The sequence below is a fragment of the Vicia villosa genome, unplaced genomic scaffold (assembly GCF_029867415.1).
Source record: "Vicia villosa cultivar HV-30 ecotype Madison, WI unplaced genomic scaffold, Vvil1.0 ctg.000073F_1_1, whole genome shotgun sequence".
Classification (NCBI taxonomy): Eukaryota; Viridiplantae; Streptophyta; class Magnoliopsida; order Fabales; family Fabaceae; genus Vicia; species Vicia villosa.
The window spans coordinates 1,652,259-1,668,586 of NW_026704997.1; the positions used below are offsets into that span (position 1 = coordinate 1,652,259).

Here is a 16,328-nt window from a genome sequence, read left to right on the forward strand (position 1 = left end):
GATATATTATTTTTATTTATTTATTTTAAAAGTTAGCTCCTTTGCTTTAAATTCAGTTTATTAATCATTCAAATTATTACTCGATTCTTCTCCATAGCGACAAAGGTAAGTATGATTCAGCTAGGCCACAAGTTTTAGACTTTAGATGATAGCTACAGACAATTGATTGTTGATAATTAGAATACATGTGTAGTTGGTAGTCTTATGTTTATTTCATATGTTAAGTTGACATCTATTAAATCTATTCTTTAGAACTAGATCACAAAGATATTTAATTTAATAATATTCATTTTAAAGTTTACACAAACTATTGATGAAGTTAATAGGATAACAATTTAATTATTGACGCATGTTAGTTAATAGGATAACAATTTAATTATTGACGTATGTTAAAACGATGATTTTGGATTGGAAGAAGAAAATGTTAAAATTTTGTTAGACAATGCATTGCATATGCATGACAAGTTTTAGAGGAACAAGATAAAGAATAAGTGGTTTAAAGATGCAGATAGAAATATAAAGTTTTTTTACAACAAAGTCAAATTGAGATAGTAGGGGTGGACAAATTTAAATCGCCCGAATCATTTTTTTGTGCAAACAGATCGGGTCGGGTCGAATGTCGGGTGGATCAAGTTGTTTAGTTTGGATAATATAGGGTTGCTTTGATTGAGTTCGGATAATTATTTTAGATCTGTCAAAAATCAAACCTGACCGAACTTAAATAATATTTATTTTATTTATTTTTATTACTATAGGACTAACCATTATAAAAATGGATTTCATAGTATTGTTAGATTATTATCATTTTTATGATCTAATTGTGACATTGAGTAATAACAATTATCCAAGAAATTAATTGAAACATTCTAATAACTTATTCATATTTGCTCCTCAAATTTTAGAAGACATTTTGTAGAGTAAGATAAACTCATTTAGACATGATCTGACATGATCTGTCAATGATGTTCTATTTTTTTAAATATTTATACGAATGTATCAGGAGGGATCACATTGAGGCTCTTGGACAAAATTTACATGGCATCCATACATACCACCTGCTAAGTTATTAATGACTTGAAAGCTAGTGCATATGATTTCGAGGTAATCTATCTGCAATCATGATGTGGATGCTACATATCGCTTATTTCTTAGATGCAGTTACACTTTACTTTTGTTGGATTGGATGGAGCGGTTGTTTGACATAAACTAGTTACAAAAGCTTATTCAAACTTGCTGGTAGAAGTTGGAGCTCTCAAATTCAGAATTTGATCATTACTCTCATCATAATAACTTTTTGAAAAGTTTGACACATAAGAAAGGATATCAGGTTTCAAAATGGTAAAATAGACTTTGATAGAGACATTTTCTATATTAAAAAGTTAGTCTATATAACATATACTTCTTTCAAGGTACATGTACTCTTCAGTTCGCGAGTTTACAATTATTAAATGATTTGACATCAAATGTTGACCTTCTTCCGCACCTAGAATCATACAAGTTAATTGATGATTTTCAAGTCATAGTTGGATTAAGTGCAACACGAATGAAAATTAAAGAGGAAATCTTGGAGTGTTAACTTGTCATAGCATATTTAGAGATAATTTAAGAATATTATTGAAAGCTTTCTCAGTTAAGATTGGAGTTTGCACATTCTTTCAAGTTCAATTGCATGTAATCATGTTTGCTATCGAATATGCTAACATGAAGAGTTGGAGAAATCTTAGGCTTGAAATTGACTCAATGCTAGTTATTCGTACATTTTCTAATGTGAATATTGTTCCTTGATATTTTTTATTTTATTTAAAAAAAAAGGCGATATGGAAAACTTTTTTTCACACTATACTACGTTCCTTTAAATTAAGAATACCTCACATTTTTAGATATAGAGATGTTCGTGTAATTAGATTAGTCAATTTTTTTATTTTTTATTATGACACTTGGTGAGATTCACTTCTTATTTATTTTTTTAAATTCTTTTTGAAAGATATGTTAGACATATTTGATATGTTAGTCAGCTCTTTATATCCTATCAATCTTATTTTTTTATTCAATAATGTGTCCTTCTTAAAAAAATATATACTCATATTAGAAGTGATATTTATAAATATAGAATATTTGATTTTAATTTTTCAAACTAAAAATATAAATGAATATTACATAAATTAATTTCTAATAAAAATATCAAAAAGCAAAAAGAGACTTTATTAGACAAAAAAAATATTTCAAAAAAAAAAAAAAAGACTAAAACCATGTTTAAATCTTAAAAATATCTGTTGATATGGATAGAGAAACCGCTGTGGTCGTTAAAACAGAGATGACACACACTCCTTTCCTTTGCCACATCTTTCACTCCCATCATGAACTACTCAAATCAATGTCTTCCCAAACCCCATTTCCTCAAAGTTCCCACCTTTCACCCTTTCTTCAAATTCAACCCATCCCCATACACTAACTATGCTTCAATCAGAACTCACACCCTCTCATTCACCATCAACTGCAACCTCAAAAAAGTGGGCAAGAAGGACTTATTGTCTCAGAAGATTGTCTTATCAGAAACTTCTCCTCCACCACTCACACAGGATAATGATGTTCCTTCAAAACCAAAGGAAAAGAAAGGCACTGATGGTTTGGTTAAGAAGTTGAGCAAGAAAGTGTTGCAGATTCTCTCTAATTTGCCTTTGGCTATTGGGGAAATGTTCACCATTGCTTTCTTAATGGGGCTGGGTACGTCTTCAAAGTTTTCTTCTTTTCTCTATTTCTCAAAATTTTACATAGGACGTGTTTGGATTGACTTGAGCTTATATGAGCTTATATACTAATAAAAGCACTTGAGACTGATTGAGAGAGCTTAAGAAATCAGCTTAAAACACATGCATGAGTTCTTTTTATACTTACTTCCATAAGCTTTTTAGATAGCTTATGATAATATAACTTGTAGCAAATGTACTTTAAGACCTGTTTGGATTGGCTTGTTTGAGCTTATCTACAAGCATAAGCACTTATGAGACTATTTGGAAGAGCTTCTGAAAACAATTCATGGCTTATATTAAAAGAGTTTGACTTTATTTTATCTTTTGTTATAGAAATAGCTTATGCATAAGTACTTGCATGAAAAGCTTTTATGCTATAAGCACTTAATAAGGCCATGTAATAACTAAGACTTGGCCTTTTATGCCAGGCACTTTTATTGATCAAGGTCAGACCCCTGAGTTTTATTTCCAGAACTACCCTGAAGATCATCCTGTGTTAGGATTTTTTACTTGGAGATGGATTTTCTTTCTTGGTTTCGATCACATGTATTCTGCACCTATATTTCTTGGAATGTTGGCTCTTCTTGGTGCTTCCCTTATGGCCTGCACTTACACAACACAGCTCCCACTCATCAAGGTTTCTAAAAGGTTTGGTTGTCAATTTTCTGTGATCATAATGCTTTGTTTGTGAAATTTCTTGATTGATCAAGACATAATTTGTTTCGTAGATGGTCATTTATGCACTCTGCCGAGGTTATACGCAAGCAAGAGTTTTCAGAATCGTTGCCTAGCGCGTCAATCCAAGATGTTGGTACTATATTAATGGGAGCTGGGTATGAGGTAATAATTCCGTGCCATAACCTGTACTTATGACATGTTCATAAGCTGTTTTCACCTTATTTCCACAAGCTTTACAAGATAGTTTATGAAAACAACTTATATCTAAATATTGACTTCATTTTACCGTTTGTTATAGAAATAGCTTAACATAAGCACTTATAGTTACTGGCCAATAATAGACTTCACTTGAATACTTCTATGTGTAATGACAAAATGTAACTTTGGATTATAGGTATTTTTGAAAGGACCAACTTTGTATGCTTTCCGTGGACTTGCCGGTCGGCTAGCCCCAGTTGGAGTTCATATAGCACTTTTATTAATAATGGGTGGAGGAACTTTAAGTGCTGCAGGGAGCTTTAAAGGTTCAGTCAATGTGCCTCAGGGGCTGAATTTTGTCGTAGGAGATGTTCTCGGTCCTACCGGCTTTCTTTCCGTTCCGAGTGATGCTTTTAATACAGAGATTCATGTCAATAGATTCTCTATGGATTATTTTGAAAGTGGAGAGGTAGCAAATGTTGATTTTTGTTTACTATGAAATGGTGCTATGAAAATTTTCTGCAGTTTTTATGGACAATTTTGTTTTTTGATTGATGTTACAGGTTTCACAGTTCCGCACCGATCTATCCCTGTTGAACATGGATGGGAAAGAAGTAATGAGGAAAACAATTAGTGTAAATGATCCATTAAGATACGAGGGTATCACCATATACCAAACGGATTGGAGTATTTCAACTCTACAAGTTATCAAGGACAATGAAGGACCTTTTAATTTGGCTATGGCACCTCTTAAGATCAATGGAGATAAGAAACTTTATGGTACTTTTCTACCTGTTGGAGATGTTAACTCTCCTAATGTTAAGGGAATGTAAGTGTTTAACTATCCACCTTAAAAAAATATTCACTTGAATAATTTAGCAAGAGAACAATTATGATAGTTCATTCTGGCATTTGCACATTGATATTCTGCATTTCTCATTCTTTTTACCAACGTTTGTCGAATTTTAGATCTATGCTTGCTCGTGACCTGCAATCAATTGTCCTTTATGATAAGGAAGGGAAATTTGCGGGAGTTAGACGACCTAATTCAAAGCTCCCAATCAACATTGATGGCTCGGAAATTGTCATTGTTGATGCAATAGGGAGTAGTGGCTTGGACTTGAAGGTTTGATGCAATAGGGAGCCTAAGTCTGGTTATTTTCCTTTATAACCGAATTTAGTTATGTTACCTTAGTTGTTAACTCACTGCTTAATGCTTATGCAGACTGACCCTGGTGTGCCAGTTGTATATGCTGGTTTTGGTGCTCTTATGCTCACTACTTGCATCAGCTACTTATCTCACTCACAGGCGAGTCTCTACATTTATATCATTCTTTCTCCAATATTGTTTTGTTGTTTATTTTTAGATTTTCGTTACAAATGTCATTTGCATAATCGGTAGCTTAGTTGTGTTTTCATTATCCATGTTCAATTATTCATCGAAATGTTAATTAACTTTTTGGTCAATTGAAAGATATGGGCCTTACAAGACGGGACAACAGTCGTTATCGGCGGGAAGACAAACAGAGCAAAGTTAGAGTTTCCGGACGAGATGAATATCTTGCTTGACAAAATCCCTGAAATAGTTGAATCATCATCCCTATCTAAGCAAAGCTGATAGCTTTTGATACATGAAGGTGAGAAATAAAAGACTCTTCAATTGGATGATTGCTACTTATATGGACTATCATATAGTAATGATAGAGTACTTGGACATACAACCATACAAATTGGATCCCATGGATGAGTCAATCAACAAAACTTTTGCAGATACCAAAGCTCTTATAGTATATTACATGTATATGTCATTAATTTTTATTTAAATCGGCCAGATACCAACGCTCTTAAAGTATATTCTCATTGATGAATTCTTCAAGTTGAAGTGTAACAGATCCTATAATTCATACATTTAACAATGTAGTTAAGCAAACCTACTTTACGCGAGATGTAATCCTTCTTCCTTTTTCAAGTCAAACACCTTCATAAGCGCGTCTCCCACAACCTGTGTGAAAATCAATGATGCAAAGTGTTGTTAAACAAACTTTAATTGGATATTATCAGCTGAAACTGAATCGAAGGAATAACATTTGAAGTTCAAAAAATGCAACACAAGCCACAAGTTTTTATTACTTCAAATTCAAGGCAAGAGAAAATACCTTGTCGGGTGTGGATGCACCAGATGTTACACCGATCTTTAATGGACCCTTTGGTAGAAAGTTTGCTTTCTTCACAAGCTCGCCATGCTGAAAGATGAAAACATAAACATTTTTATTGATAGTGAAAAAGAGCTAACAACAGTTGATGATGTATGAATCTCTTTTATCAATGCTTACATTCAACTTGTGTTCTATTTTGTTTCCTGGACCAATTCTTTGCTCACTGTCAATCCAGTAAGAAGGAATTCCGCGCTCCTCAGCTATCTCTTGCAGGTGTGATGTATTGCTCGAGTTCCAGCCACCAACTACTAACATAAGGTCCATATCTTTCTCTACCAGCTTGTAAATAGCATCTTGTCTCTCCTAAAAGGAAAAATTCAAAACAACTATTTGATTAGAATGAAGACATGCTTAGAACATCAAGGGACTAGAGAAGTGTAAATAAATACCTGAGTAGCATTACAAATTGTATTGAAGCTTATGAAGTGTTCATTAACGTTTTCCACGCCAAATTTGCGCATCATGGTCCTCTCTACTAGTTTACCTTGAACCGATGAACAAAATACATATCGCAGTTAGTTATAACTTATCAATAGATCACTAGAGAATCTCTATGCTGCTAACTCCAAAAAAAAGATAAAAGCTTACCAATCTTTTCAGTCTCTCCCTTGAGTATTGTAGTCTGATTTGCAATGCCAAGTTTTATTAGGTCTCTGTCTGGATCGAAACCCTTTGAAACTGCAAATTTAAATTTCTGTACACAAAAAATAAAATAATCACGTCATTGAACACTATTAAAAGCAATATCGATCACATGACAGTACAAAAGTCGCACCTCATATAATGCCTCTTTGGTTGAGCTGGATCCATTAAGTTCACCACCGAGAATATAATCGCAAACATATTCAGCCTGGATAAGTTTGTCAGTTATACAAAAGTTATAACAAATTTCTTCCAGTCAAGGAATTCGCCGCTCATAAAATTGACTACTAGCAGAAACTTAGGACAAACCTCTGCCATAGTTTTCACAATTATGTACTTTCCAGCAAAAGAAGCAGTTGCTACAGTTTCCTCATGAGCATATTTACCATGAATTATTGAGGTATAATCTCCTTTTTTGTGCTTCTCAACAACATTCCATACCTTCAAAACAATTCATCAAAGAAATAATCTCAGTATCTGCATACTGATATATGAACTGAATGGACACAAACTGTCAAAATCGAAAATTATCCTCACCTTTGAAACCCACTGGCAAGTTGTATCGACGATTTGAACATTTTTCTCACTCAAAATCAACATTTCATCGACTGCAGCTCCAAAAGCAGGCAATATGACTACATCACCCTCGTTGACAACCTCAAATTGTTTCTTTCCTTCTCTTATAGGAATATTCTCCACGCCCATCTCGTCTAGCCGCTGCATCAATAATTTATCAAAGCTCAACGATTAACAAATTCTTATATCGTCGAAGATGATAGGAAATAATATAAATACCTTATTAACAGTTGGATTGTGAATGATTTCATTGGTAATCCAAATTTTGTGATTAGGAAACTGTTTTCTTGCCTCATAAGCAATTTGAACAGCCTTGTCAACTCCCCAACAAAAGCCAAAGGCTTCTGCTAACATAACAGTGACATTTCCCCATGTATACTCATATCCATTTTCTTTCAATGTTTCAATGATCTCACCTGAAATTACAAAACAAAAAAAGGACACGAGTAGTTAGCGAAATCGTGTTGACTTGGAAGAAATAAAGAGGGAAGAAAAAAGATAGCATACTGGTGTACTCGTGTTTGATGAGTTTGAGTGTCTCTTCCTTGTGTCCAAAGCCTTTGCGGTTATAATTCTCACCTCTGGTGAGGTTCTTTCGGAAGAGTTTGGGATCGAATTCAGAGTCGACTGAACATCGGACTGAGAAGACTTTCTGGCAGCGGATTATGGCCGGAGAAGGAACGTCGATGCAAGTGACGGGGAGACGGGAAAAGTGAGCACGGAAAGCCATTGAAGATAGAGTCAAGAAAAGACAGGGGATATTCCTCTAGTGTTAATGTATTGTATTAAATGATTTTAGTTAAATTAATAGAGCATGTAAATAAAATATAATAGATGTCGATGAAGTTTTTGTGCTTTTGCATGGTATTTCATGGGTGATTGAGTGGTGTTAGGTTTGAAAATGTTACTATTTTTTAAATTGTTTTGAAGGTTGCCCATTCCTTAAGTCTCTGCTGTTGACTGAGTGAATGTGATGTAAAACATTCACATTAAGATGATATAGTTTGTCTATTGTAGTTGATAATTTTTGTGCCTCATATATGAATCATTTAAGAAAAAATGGTTTAGAAAGATATAAACACAAAGTCACCAAAGGTACCAAGGTTCAAGATTCAAATGTACTTAATCCTCCTCTTAGTATCATCTCCATTTCTAAGAAGAAATAGATTTTTTTATTACTAATGTTTTCATAGAATAAAAATCAAATTACATAAAATATGTCACACTTTTTAAGAAAAAAAAAAAATATACATATATATATATATATATATATATATATATATATATATATATATATATATATATATATATATATATATATATATATATATATATATATATATATATATATATATATATATATATATATATAATTTTGAAAGACTTTTTTGTAATTATATCATGAGTTTTGTTAGAGATAGTAATTTTCATCATTGCATATAAGTAAGTATCTTCAACTTAATACATGAAGTTACACATAAAATATCAACATATAACATATAATTGACCATGTGAAAATAAGAGTGGCAAACGGATATGCACGTCCCGTTTAAGCCCGCCCACAAAAAAATGAGGTGGGGCAGACATATTTGAGAGTGTGGGTCAAAAACTTTGCCCCGCCCCATAAAAAAAGTGAGGGTGGAGCGGGAAAGGTCCGCGGACATTGAACTTTTTAGGCCTAAAATAGTAAAACTGTATGAAAAACTCATGTCAACAAAAACTCGCAAAAAAACTGAACTAGGCGGACACATTAAAGAGAGTGGGCCTAAAACCTTGTCCCGTCCCGCAAAAAAGTGCGGAGAAAACGGCCTTTCCCCGCGGACCGGGCCCGGTTTGCCACCCCTATATGAAAATACAGATTTTAGAAGATATATATCAATATTTTGAAGAGATTGACTTTGACTGTTATTAATAATCATTGCAAATGAGACAACAATAGAAAATTATTTACGTTGATATATGAATGAAATTCTATGATCAAATCGGGATATAAATCTTTTGTCCAATAATACTTTGTGATATGACCTTAGCCTCAAGCACATAATTTTTCATTTGTGTAACTATATAAGTTGAGTACCGTTACTTTAACTTGATTGTTGATCAATATTTTTCAACCACATTATTGAAACATCAATTTTGATTCTTAACTCATGGGTTCTTAGACCTGTGAATGAAGACTAAATGGTGTTAAGAAATTTAGGAGTAAGAATATCATGAGGATTATTGTTGTTTCCACCAAAGGAACATGGACCATCAATAATTAAGTATTTTTTTATCACTTGGAATCTAATTTATAATGGAATTATTCAATGTATCAACAATATCATTTGTAGGTGTTAATATTGCTCTATTTAAAAAAAATGAAGGATCAAACATATTATTGAAAAGTGATCGATTTGTGGTATCAACCATTGAAGCAATAGGGTCACATGTATTCTTTATCAGCAAGTTATTTTGTATTTTAATTTCACCTCCGCCGGCATTATTAATGCTAATGTTTCCATCTCCAACTTTTAAAATCCAATTTGAGAATCCTTTCACATCATTGAGATCCGAACAAGAAGATCTAGAGTGGAGCCTTATATTTTTTGTCAATGTTAAAACCCGGAAAAATTGTCAAAGGTGTGAAGAATTAGTGCTAGCATGTATGATATCTTGTCTTGTCCCGTTTGGAATGACAAGGGCAATTTTTCTGAAATCACCGCTCAAGACAACAACTTTTTTCCAAAAAGATTAAAGACTTATTGGATTAAAGACTCTAAGCATATCCTAAGATATTTATCAATAGCTTCAAAGCAATGTTTATGAACTATTAGATCTTAATCCCAAATAATAAGTGCTTACTTGACAATTAAGTCAACTAAAGGGTCACCTGCATTGATACGATGTGTAGAATTCTCAAAAAATATTTATTGGTATGGCAAATCTTCAATGGATTGTCCTTCTGCCATGACTAATTAATATTGATATTTCATTTGAGGTTACTTACCATCAAAACAATATTTCCCTCTGATCTAAGGGTTGCAGAAATTGCCCTCACGATAAATGTTTATCGGTTCTACCATACCGATATAGGAAGAAAAAGCCACCACAATTATCATTCATACTATTTATGGTTGTGTCATATATGTTCATTTGTTCTTGAGTCATTGTGGAAGCCAATGTTTGGTGCTCTAAATTTAGAATTTTGCGATCATAATTAAGTTCGTCATAAATAAAGGTTTTGAGTTTAGAAATCAAAGACATATTTATTTGAGGCATTGTTAAGAAATCTTTCAAACATTTATTGTTGCCCTGCCACAATATTTCTATCTCCACCAAAGTTAAATTCTTGAATTTGTACCAAAAAAAAGTTAAATTCTTGAATTTATCTTCTGAAAAAACTAAAAAATATGTAAAATGTACATGATAATAGCAACTAAATGTAACTTATGCAAAAAAATAGTGTTGGGAAAAATTGGTATACAAAAATAAAAAAATACAATCACAACACAATGACATATTGTGGAAACTCTAAAACTAGAGAAAAAATATTTAACTACACCTCATAACACAGAAGAGTATAAGAGAATAAAGAAAGTCAAATAAAAGTTTAAAGTGTTTTTTACTAGTGCATTTTGTAATGAAGAACTTGAATCCTCTATATAATTTTGGACTTCTTTTTTCTTTACAAAACTAAGTGATGCGGAACTTCTTTAACACGTATATTTTCAACCAACCACAATAATCTTCCCTTGATTGAAAATAGTACATTAGCTTTCATTACAATTAATAAAATTGAAATTATAATTTGTGATAAATATTACGGTCTAGCAATAAATTTATGTTAGGATATAAATGTGAATATTTGATTCTTTACATATTACTTAGTGTTTTAAAAACCGAACTGAATTGATTGGTCGAACAAATCGAATCGGGAATCCAAAGGATCTTCGATCTGGGTATGATTGTTGAACTGGGTGAGCTATTGAATTAGTGGGAACCGAAAGGTTAAATGCTTGCTTTATTTTTTCTCAGCCAAAACAACGTCGTTTTGATAATTTTTAAAAAATAATAAAGTTAAAATATAAATAGACTTTATTCATAGCTTATTTGGAACAAATTTCTCTCCTTAAAATAAAATTTATTAGACACTGCAATTATAATGAACCAAATTTATTTAAGCGTTTAATGATATTTTAAAAAGAATTAATAATGGTCGTTAGGAATTAAAATGGGATAATTGGAATTTTGGGCACTTTTGAGGGAAACTCAGTCTTTTCCATATATATAGGGAGGTAGGGAGGGAGGGAGGGAGGGAGGGAGGGAGGGAGGGAGGGAGGGAGGGAGGGAGGGAGGAGAGAGAGAGAGAGAGAGAGAGAGAGAGAGAGAGAGAGAGAGAGAGAGAGAGAGAGAGAGAGAGAGAGAGAGAGAGAGAGAGAGAGAGAGAGAGAGAGAGAGCTTGAAGGAAGAAGAAGATCTTTAAATTTTCTCATAATTTCATCACTGATTTTGGAATATCAGGTTCTTTTAAAGAGGTGGAGTTCTTAGATTAGTGGTTTCTAAACTATTTTTTGGGATTAATAGCATGTTTGGAGAAAATTTTACGTTTTCATGTAAATGCATGTTTAATTCTTGTTTGAGGTCATGTTGGTTAGGTTAATTGATGGTATGTTTGTGTGTTGATATGAAAGTACTTGTTTATACCATGTTTGTGTGTTGATACTTGAATTACATTTATTAGAATAGTCTTAAAGTTGTGTTTGGGCTGGTTCTGGTGCGTTTCTGCAGAATTTTGAGACATTGAAGCGATGATGGTTGTCATCCCTGATGACAGATTGACCGTCATGCTCGACTGCATAAATGACGGGCGCGGGTCCAGTGACAACCGTCAGCACTAGCTGAGGGATGATCTTTCCAACTGACGACCATCAGCGTTGGCTGACGGGTGACCCATATTAGGCGTCACCGGGTGACAACCATCATGTTCATGACGGCTTGGCCGTCACCTTAACTGTTTCAACTTCTTTTTGTATGGAGAATCTAATTCTTGGAGCGGTTTTTTCTCGCCGATGGTTAGTGCGCTTTGGTTGAATTTCTCAATCGATGAACGAATGATATCAACTGATATATAATGCCTAGTACGAATTCAGAAATGATGTGATATGCTATGGTTGATTGTTACCAATTGATATATAGTGTATAGTAGGATTTGAAAACGAAGCGATGCACTATGGTTGGATTATCATAGTGCCTAATACTAATTGATAACCCAATGTTTGAGTGTGTTCCAAAAGCAGGAAGGCAGGTAAATCTGTGATATCATACCTCGAGGGGTAACAGTCCTTAAAGTAGGTAGACAGGTAAGCCCAGAAGACATTCCTTAAGGGTAGTATATTCATGATTATGATGACCCGGGATCCCTGTGATTAACTATGCGATTTCGCATTCCTTTGTATTATGTGTTGTGTGAAATAAAAATGGTTAAGGCGGGGAACTTTGGGATAAGAATTAGTTGATAAAATCCTATGGCCGAGAGGACTCCTAAGATAAGATAACTCCACTGAGATAGTTTATTTCCACCCCTATTGTTATCATAATCTTTCAGGTGAGCAGTCTACAACTAAAGATAAAGGAAAGATGGTGTGATGGAAATTTTCGGAGGATTTACCTTAGTTGTTTTGTATTATTTGCGATGTACTATTATGATATGTACTATTATGATAACACTAGTTTATATTTTGTACTATTTTGAGATATTATGTAATGTATGCAAGACTTATGTGCTTATGTAACTTTCTCCACTAATATATCATGCTTCCGTACCATAATTAAGACTCAATTATTTGATTTTAGACGCACATTTAATTTGGTTGTTAGCATTGTTATTCGGTTTATGTTATAATTATACTTTGTTCAAAATTTATTTGAATTTATATTTGTTCAAAATTTGTTTGAATTTATATTTTATACTATTTTATTATGTGTGTTGACTATTTAAAATTTAAATTTAAATAATGAACTTGTGAAATTATGATATTTTGAAAATTTGAAATCTTGTAGGTATCATTTTTTAGAGGCAAAGTCATCAGATTCTATTGATTTATACCTATATAGTTTCATTATATTGACAGACTTATTCAATCAAATTATCCGATTTAATCGAGTTTAGTCGTATGATTCGAGTTATGACTCAATAGTACAACCAATAAACCAGTGATCCAGAAAATGACCAATTTTTTTTTAAAACATTGATATTACTTTAGTAGTTTAAATACAATATTTATTCAATGAATTTAGCTTTTTACGTTTTATTTGGGAATTTGAATGGATGGAAAATTTTGAAAAAATAATTATTTAAAAAATAGAGAAATCTAACATTTTTTTAAAAAAATTGTATAAATTAATTAAAATATATATTTTTAATGTTTAAAATAATATACCAGCATATATTATATTTCAACTATTTAACATAAAGTTTTACAATATAGTTCAAATTAAAAACCATGTACCGATAACATATCATGTAATTTGACATAATCGCACATGTCCTGCCGTACATTTGTTTAGCTTGGACTTGTTTTGGAAAGCATACAGGTACAATATGCCAGTTAGTCTAGAATCAAATATAAGAATCAGCTTTCCGCATTCACCCATAGTAAGATATATTGAGTGAGCTCGTCCATCATAATTTTTCCAAGCTTTTTAAGGTCGACATCTCACTATCTATAAACCTTAGTTGATGCAGGAATAAAAAGTTAAAAAAGCTCATCAATACACATAACTTAATCCAAAACTTTGGGGTTCATTGATATCCTAAACTTCAAAACTGTATCAAGTAGAAATCAAATATTTAAATAGCATTAAAACAGGGAAAAGTTCCCATTGACAGATAGATAGGTGCATCCATAATGATCTTCACTTGAGAGGAATAAATCTGGAGGAGTGAGTAGCACCAATACCGGGCCTACCGTGCTTAACAGGCTTGTAAGAGATTGAGAATTCAGCCAGATAGTGGCCAATCATTTCAGGTTTAATTTCAACTTGATTGAAGGTCTTCCCATTGTAGACACCAATGATGCTACCGATCATCTCAGGAACGATGATCATGTTACGAAGGTGAGTCCTCACTGGTTCCGGCTTCTCACCAGGTGGTGCCTCCCGTTTCTGTCACAATATATAGGCTGTCATTAAAATGAAACACAACATTGCCTCACATAACTATGTAAGCTTTGTTTGGATGAGTAGTGAATTTGGTAAAAATAGGCATGTCACCAGGATTATGCCATTCTCTCAATAAACCGAAACACATTAACTAAATACCAAATCATACAGACCTTGGTTAAAATTAAAGATGATACACAATGATAACTGAAACAAGTCAAGTATAATGAGATATTTGTGATCAAATAATACTTGTGAAGTATAAATGTTAACCCCTAAGTTTAAAATATTAAAATGTTGACGGAAGAAGAAAATGGGTGCTCAGAAAGTAATGAATGGATATGAAAGTTATCCTCATAATAAATCAGATTAACGAGATTATTTTCAACTAATCATCACAGCACCCACAAGCTGTAAACTCAAACATGCATTAATTAGATACCCAATCATACAGACCATGGATATACAAAGATAACTGAAACAAGTCAAGTTTAATGAGATTTCTATGATCTGCTAAGCCCAAATATTAACCCACGAGTTTAAAATACTAAATTGTTGACAAAAAATTATAAAAATGGCATACAGGAGGGAAGAAGAAGAAGAAGAAAGGTGCTCAGACAGTAATGAATGGATATGAAAGTTATCCTCATGATAAATCAGATTAACGAGATTATTTCAACTAATCATCACAGCACCTACAAGTTGTCAAAAGGAAAAAAAAAAAAAAAACAGCAAAAGCTTTGATCAATGTACATCCAATCAGTTAACTCCCTAAATAAACAATTTCTCAGTTACTCAACCATTAAAACATTACTCTTCCTTCTACATACCCTCTTTTTTTTCAAATTTATTCGAACTCCAACCTCTAAGTTGGAATCAAATCAATTATCAACATGAATTAACAAATTATATGAACAAATACGTGAATAAATAGAAAACTCACCGCCTTGCGGAGCTTCTTGATGAGTGCCATAGGCTTGCGGGTCAAACCACGTTGAAACCTAAAATTAAAATGCACAGAAGGGTCAACACGAGAGGTGGATTATTACATGGAAAACATAACAACTATTGAGTAGTAATTTCAAAACCCGTCCTTCATAATAACAGTAGCAGAAGATACTTCAACATATAAACAAACATAAAATATATAAAAAAAAAACAAATCATCAACCTCATTTTCTTCACATTTTTTCAAAGCATTAGATAGATCTGATCCATAAATAAAACGATTGAAAAGAGTAAAAAGTAAAAACACTTTCATCAAGAAAATTTGAATTCAACAATCACAATACAGAGGCAAAACAAACGCATATAAATTAAGATTCAGTGCTAGACCTTCTACGAGCACGAGCAGAGAAGAGTTTAACGAGTTCATCAGTGGACATATCCAAGAGAGCATCGAGATCGACACCTCTGAAACTGAACTTCTTGAATGTTCTCTTCTTTGGCACTCCTTGTGCGGCGACCTCGGGTTCAACATCTGCCTGCAAAATTAACGGAATAAATTGTCTAACAATGGAATGAATGAATCAACAATGCAATTTCAGAGAGAGAAAAAAAGGTTTTCACCATGGCTGCAACAGTTTCTGAGGTATTACGGTTAGGGTTCTTCTAGCAGCGGCTATGTGGATAACAGAGTTGTTCTTCTTCCGACTTGACGGCAATGTTTTTACAAAGGGTAATTGGGTTTGGGCTTGTACCTACTCTTACGTCAGGATTATGCTTTTCGCACACTGTGAGTAATACATGACACCCCCTATATCTTCAATAACTTGACTAAAATATCCCTTTAACTAAAAATAAATTATCTTTTCAGATTTCTTAAAAATAATTGGATCGTCTCGGATTTTGGCTCGAATTGATCAGATATTTATAAGTAAGTGTGTTTTCTTTTTAAAAATTTATGTTTTTATCGGACAATTAGAAAATTCGATATCAAATATATTGATTTTTTTTATATTTTATATCGTTCGGTATCTACTATCTACCTAATACTAAAATGTTGCCCAAACTTACTATCTTACCCTTCCATCCAAATTTTCTTACACTGCAAAAAGGGGAAAAAAAATCCAAATAACCATGTTTAATAAATAAATTACACCAAAAACCATGTTTTCGGCAAAAT

General features: G+C 32.8%; 3 protein-coding genes and 2 non-coding genes across 5 annotated transcripts; 1 reads left to right on the forward strand and 4 right to left on the reverse strand.

Moving 5' to 3' along the window:
- The first annotated feature begins 2,292 nt into the window (after window positions 1–2,292).
- LOC131623542 (cytochrome c biogenesis protein CCS1, chloroplastic-like) lies at window positions 2,293–5,494 on the forward strand. The gene is made up of 8 exons (XM_058894552.1): window positions 2,293–2,724; window positions 3,179–3,398; window positions 3,479–3,590; window positions 3,823–4,095; window positions 4,190–4,455; window positions 4,596–4,752; window positions 4,852–4,935; window positions 5,101–5,494. Exons 1-8 carry the CDS (start codon window positions 2,358–2,360, stop codon window positions 5,242–5,244), a joined length of 1,623 nt encoding a protein of 540 aa, XP_058750535.1. The 5' UTR covers window positions 2,293–2,357; the 3' UTR covers window positions 5,245–5,494.
- Window positions 5,490–7,897, reverse strand: LOC131623543 (4-hydroxy-3-methylbut-2-enyl diphosphate reductase, chloroplastic-like). Its single transcript, XM_058894553.1, has 10 exons — window positions 7,568–7,897; window positions 7,280–7,476; window positions 7,022–7,201; window positions 6,794–6,925; window positions 6,618–6,692; window positions 6,431–6,536; window positions 6,232–6,326; window positions 5,960–6,145; window positions 5,783–5,869; window positions 5,490–5,628 (listed from the first exon to the last, which is right to left on the reverse strand). Exons 1-10 carry the CDS (start codon window positions 7,788–7,790, stop codon window positions 5,563–5,565), a joined length of 1,347 nt encoding a protein of 448 aa, XP_058750536.1. The 5' UTR covers window positions 7,791–7,897; the 3' UTR covers window positions 5,490–5,562.
- A 5,895-nt stretch (window positions 7,898–13,792) lies between these two features.
- Window positions 13,793–15,929, reverse strand: LOC131623504 (small ribosomal subunit protein uS19x-like). The gene is made up of 4 exons (XM_058894513.1): window positions 15,773–15,929; window positions 15,539–15,687; window positions 15,147–15,204; window positions 13,793–14,206 (listed from the first exon to the last, which is right to left on the reverse strand). Exons 1-4 carry the CDS (start codon window positions 15,773–15,775, stop codon window positions 13,958–13,960), a joined length of 459 nt encoding a protein of 152 aa, XP_058750496.1. The 5' UTR covers window positions 15,776–15,929; the 3' UTR covers window positions 13,793–13,957.
- On the reverse strand, window positions 14,523–14,606 carry LOC131623563 (small nucleolar RNA U30). The gene has a single exon (XR_009290258.1). It is a non-coding gene; the product is annotated as a small nucleolar RNA U30 (small nucleolar RNA).
- On the reverse strand, window positions 14,815–14,897 carry LOC131623564 (small nucleolar RNA U30). The gene has a single exon (XR_009290259.1). It is a non-coding gene; the product is annotated as a small nucleolar RNA U30 (small nucleolar RNA).
- Window positions 15,930–16,328: the final 399 nt, after the last annotated feature.

Bases quoted from the DNA above. Each gene is read 5' to 3' on its own strand.
- LOC131623543 (XM_058894553.1), bottom strand. From the start codon at position 7,790: ATGGCTTTCCGTGCTCACTTTTCCCGTCTCCCCGTCACTTGCATCGAC. The intron at 6,327-6,430 runs GTAAGCTTTTAT...CATCGGTTCAAG, and splicing joins GGGAGAGACTGAAAAGATTG to GTAAACTAGTAGAGAGGACC. The intron at 6,146-6,231 runs GTATTTATTTAC...TTTTCCTTTTAG, and splicing joins CAATTTGTAATGCTACTCAG to GAGAGACAAGATGCTATTTA.
- LOC131623542 (XM_058894552.1), top strand. From the start codon at position 2,358: ATGAACTACTCAAATCAATGTCTTCCCAAACCCCATTTCCTCAAAGTT. The intron at 3,399-3,478 runs GTTTGGTTGTCA...TTTGTTTCGTAG, and splicing joins CTCATCAAGGTTTCTAAAAG to ATGGTCATTTATGCACTCTG. The intron at 4,936-5,100 runs GCGAGTCTCTAC...GTCAATTGAAAG, and splicing joins GCTACTTATCTCACTCACAG to ATATGGGCCTTACAAGACGG.
- LOC131623504 (XM_058894513.1), bottom strand. The intron at 15,205-15,538 runs GTCTAGCACTGA...TTTTAATTTTAG, and splicing joins TCTGCTCGTGCTCGTAGAAG to GTTTCAACGTGGTTTGACCC. The intron at 14,207-15,146 runs GTGAGTTTTCTA...ATATTGTGACAG, and splicing joins TCAAGAAGCTCCGCAAGGCG to AAACGGGAGGCACCACCTGG.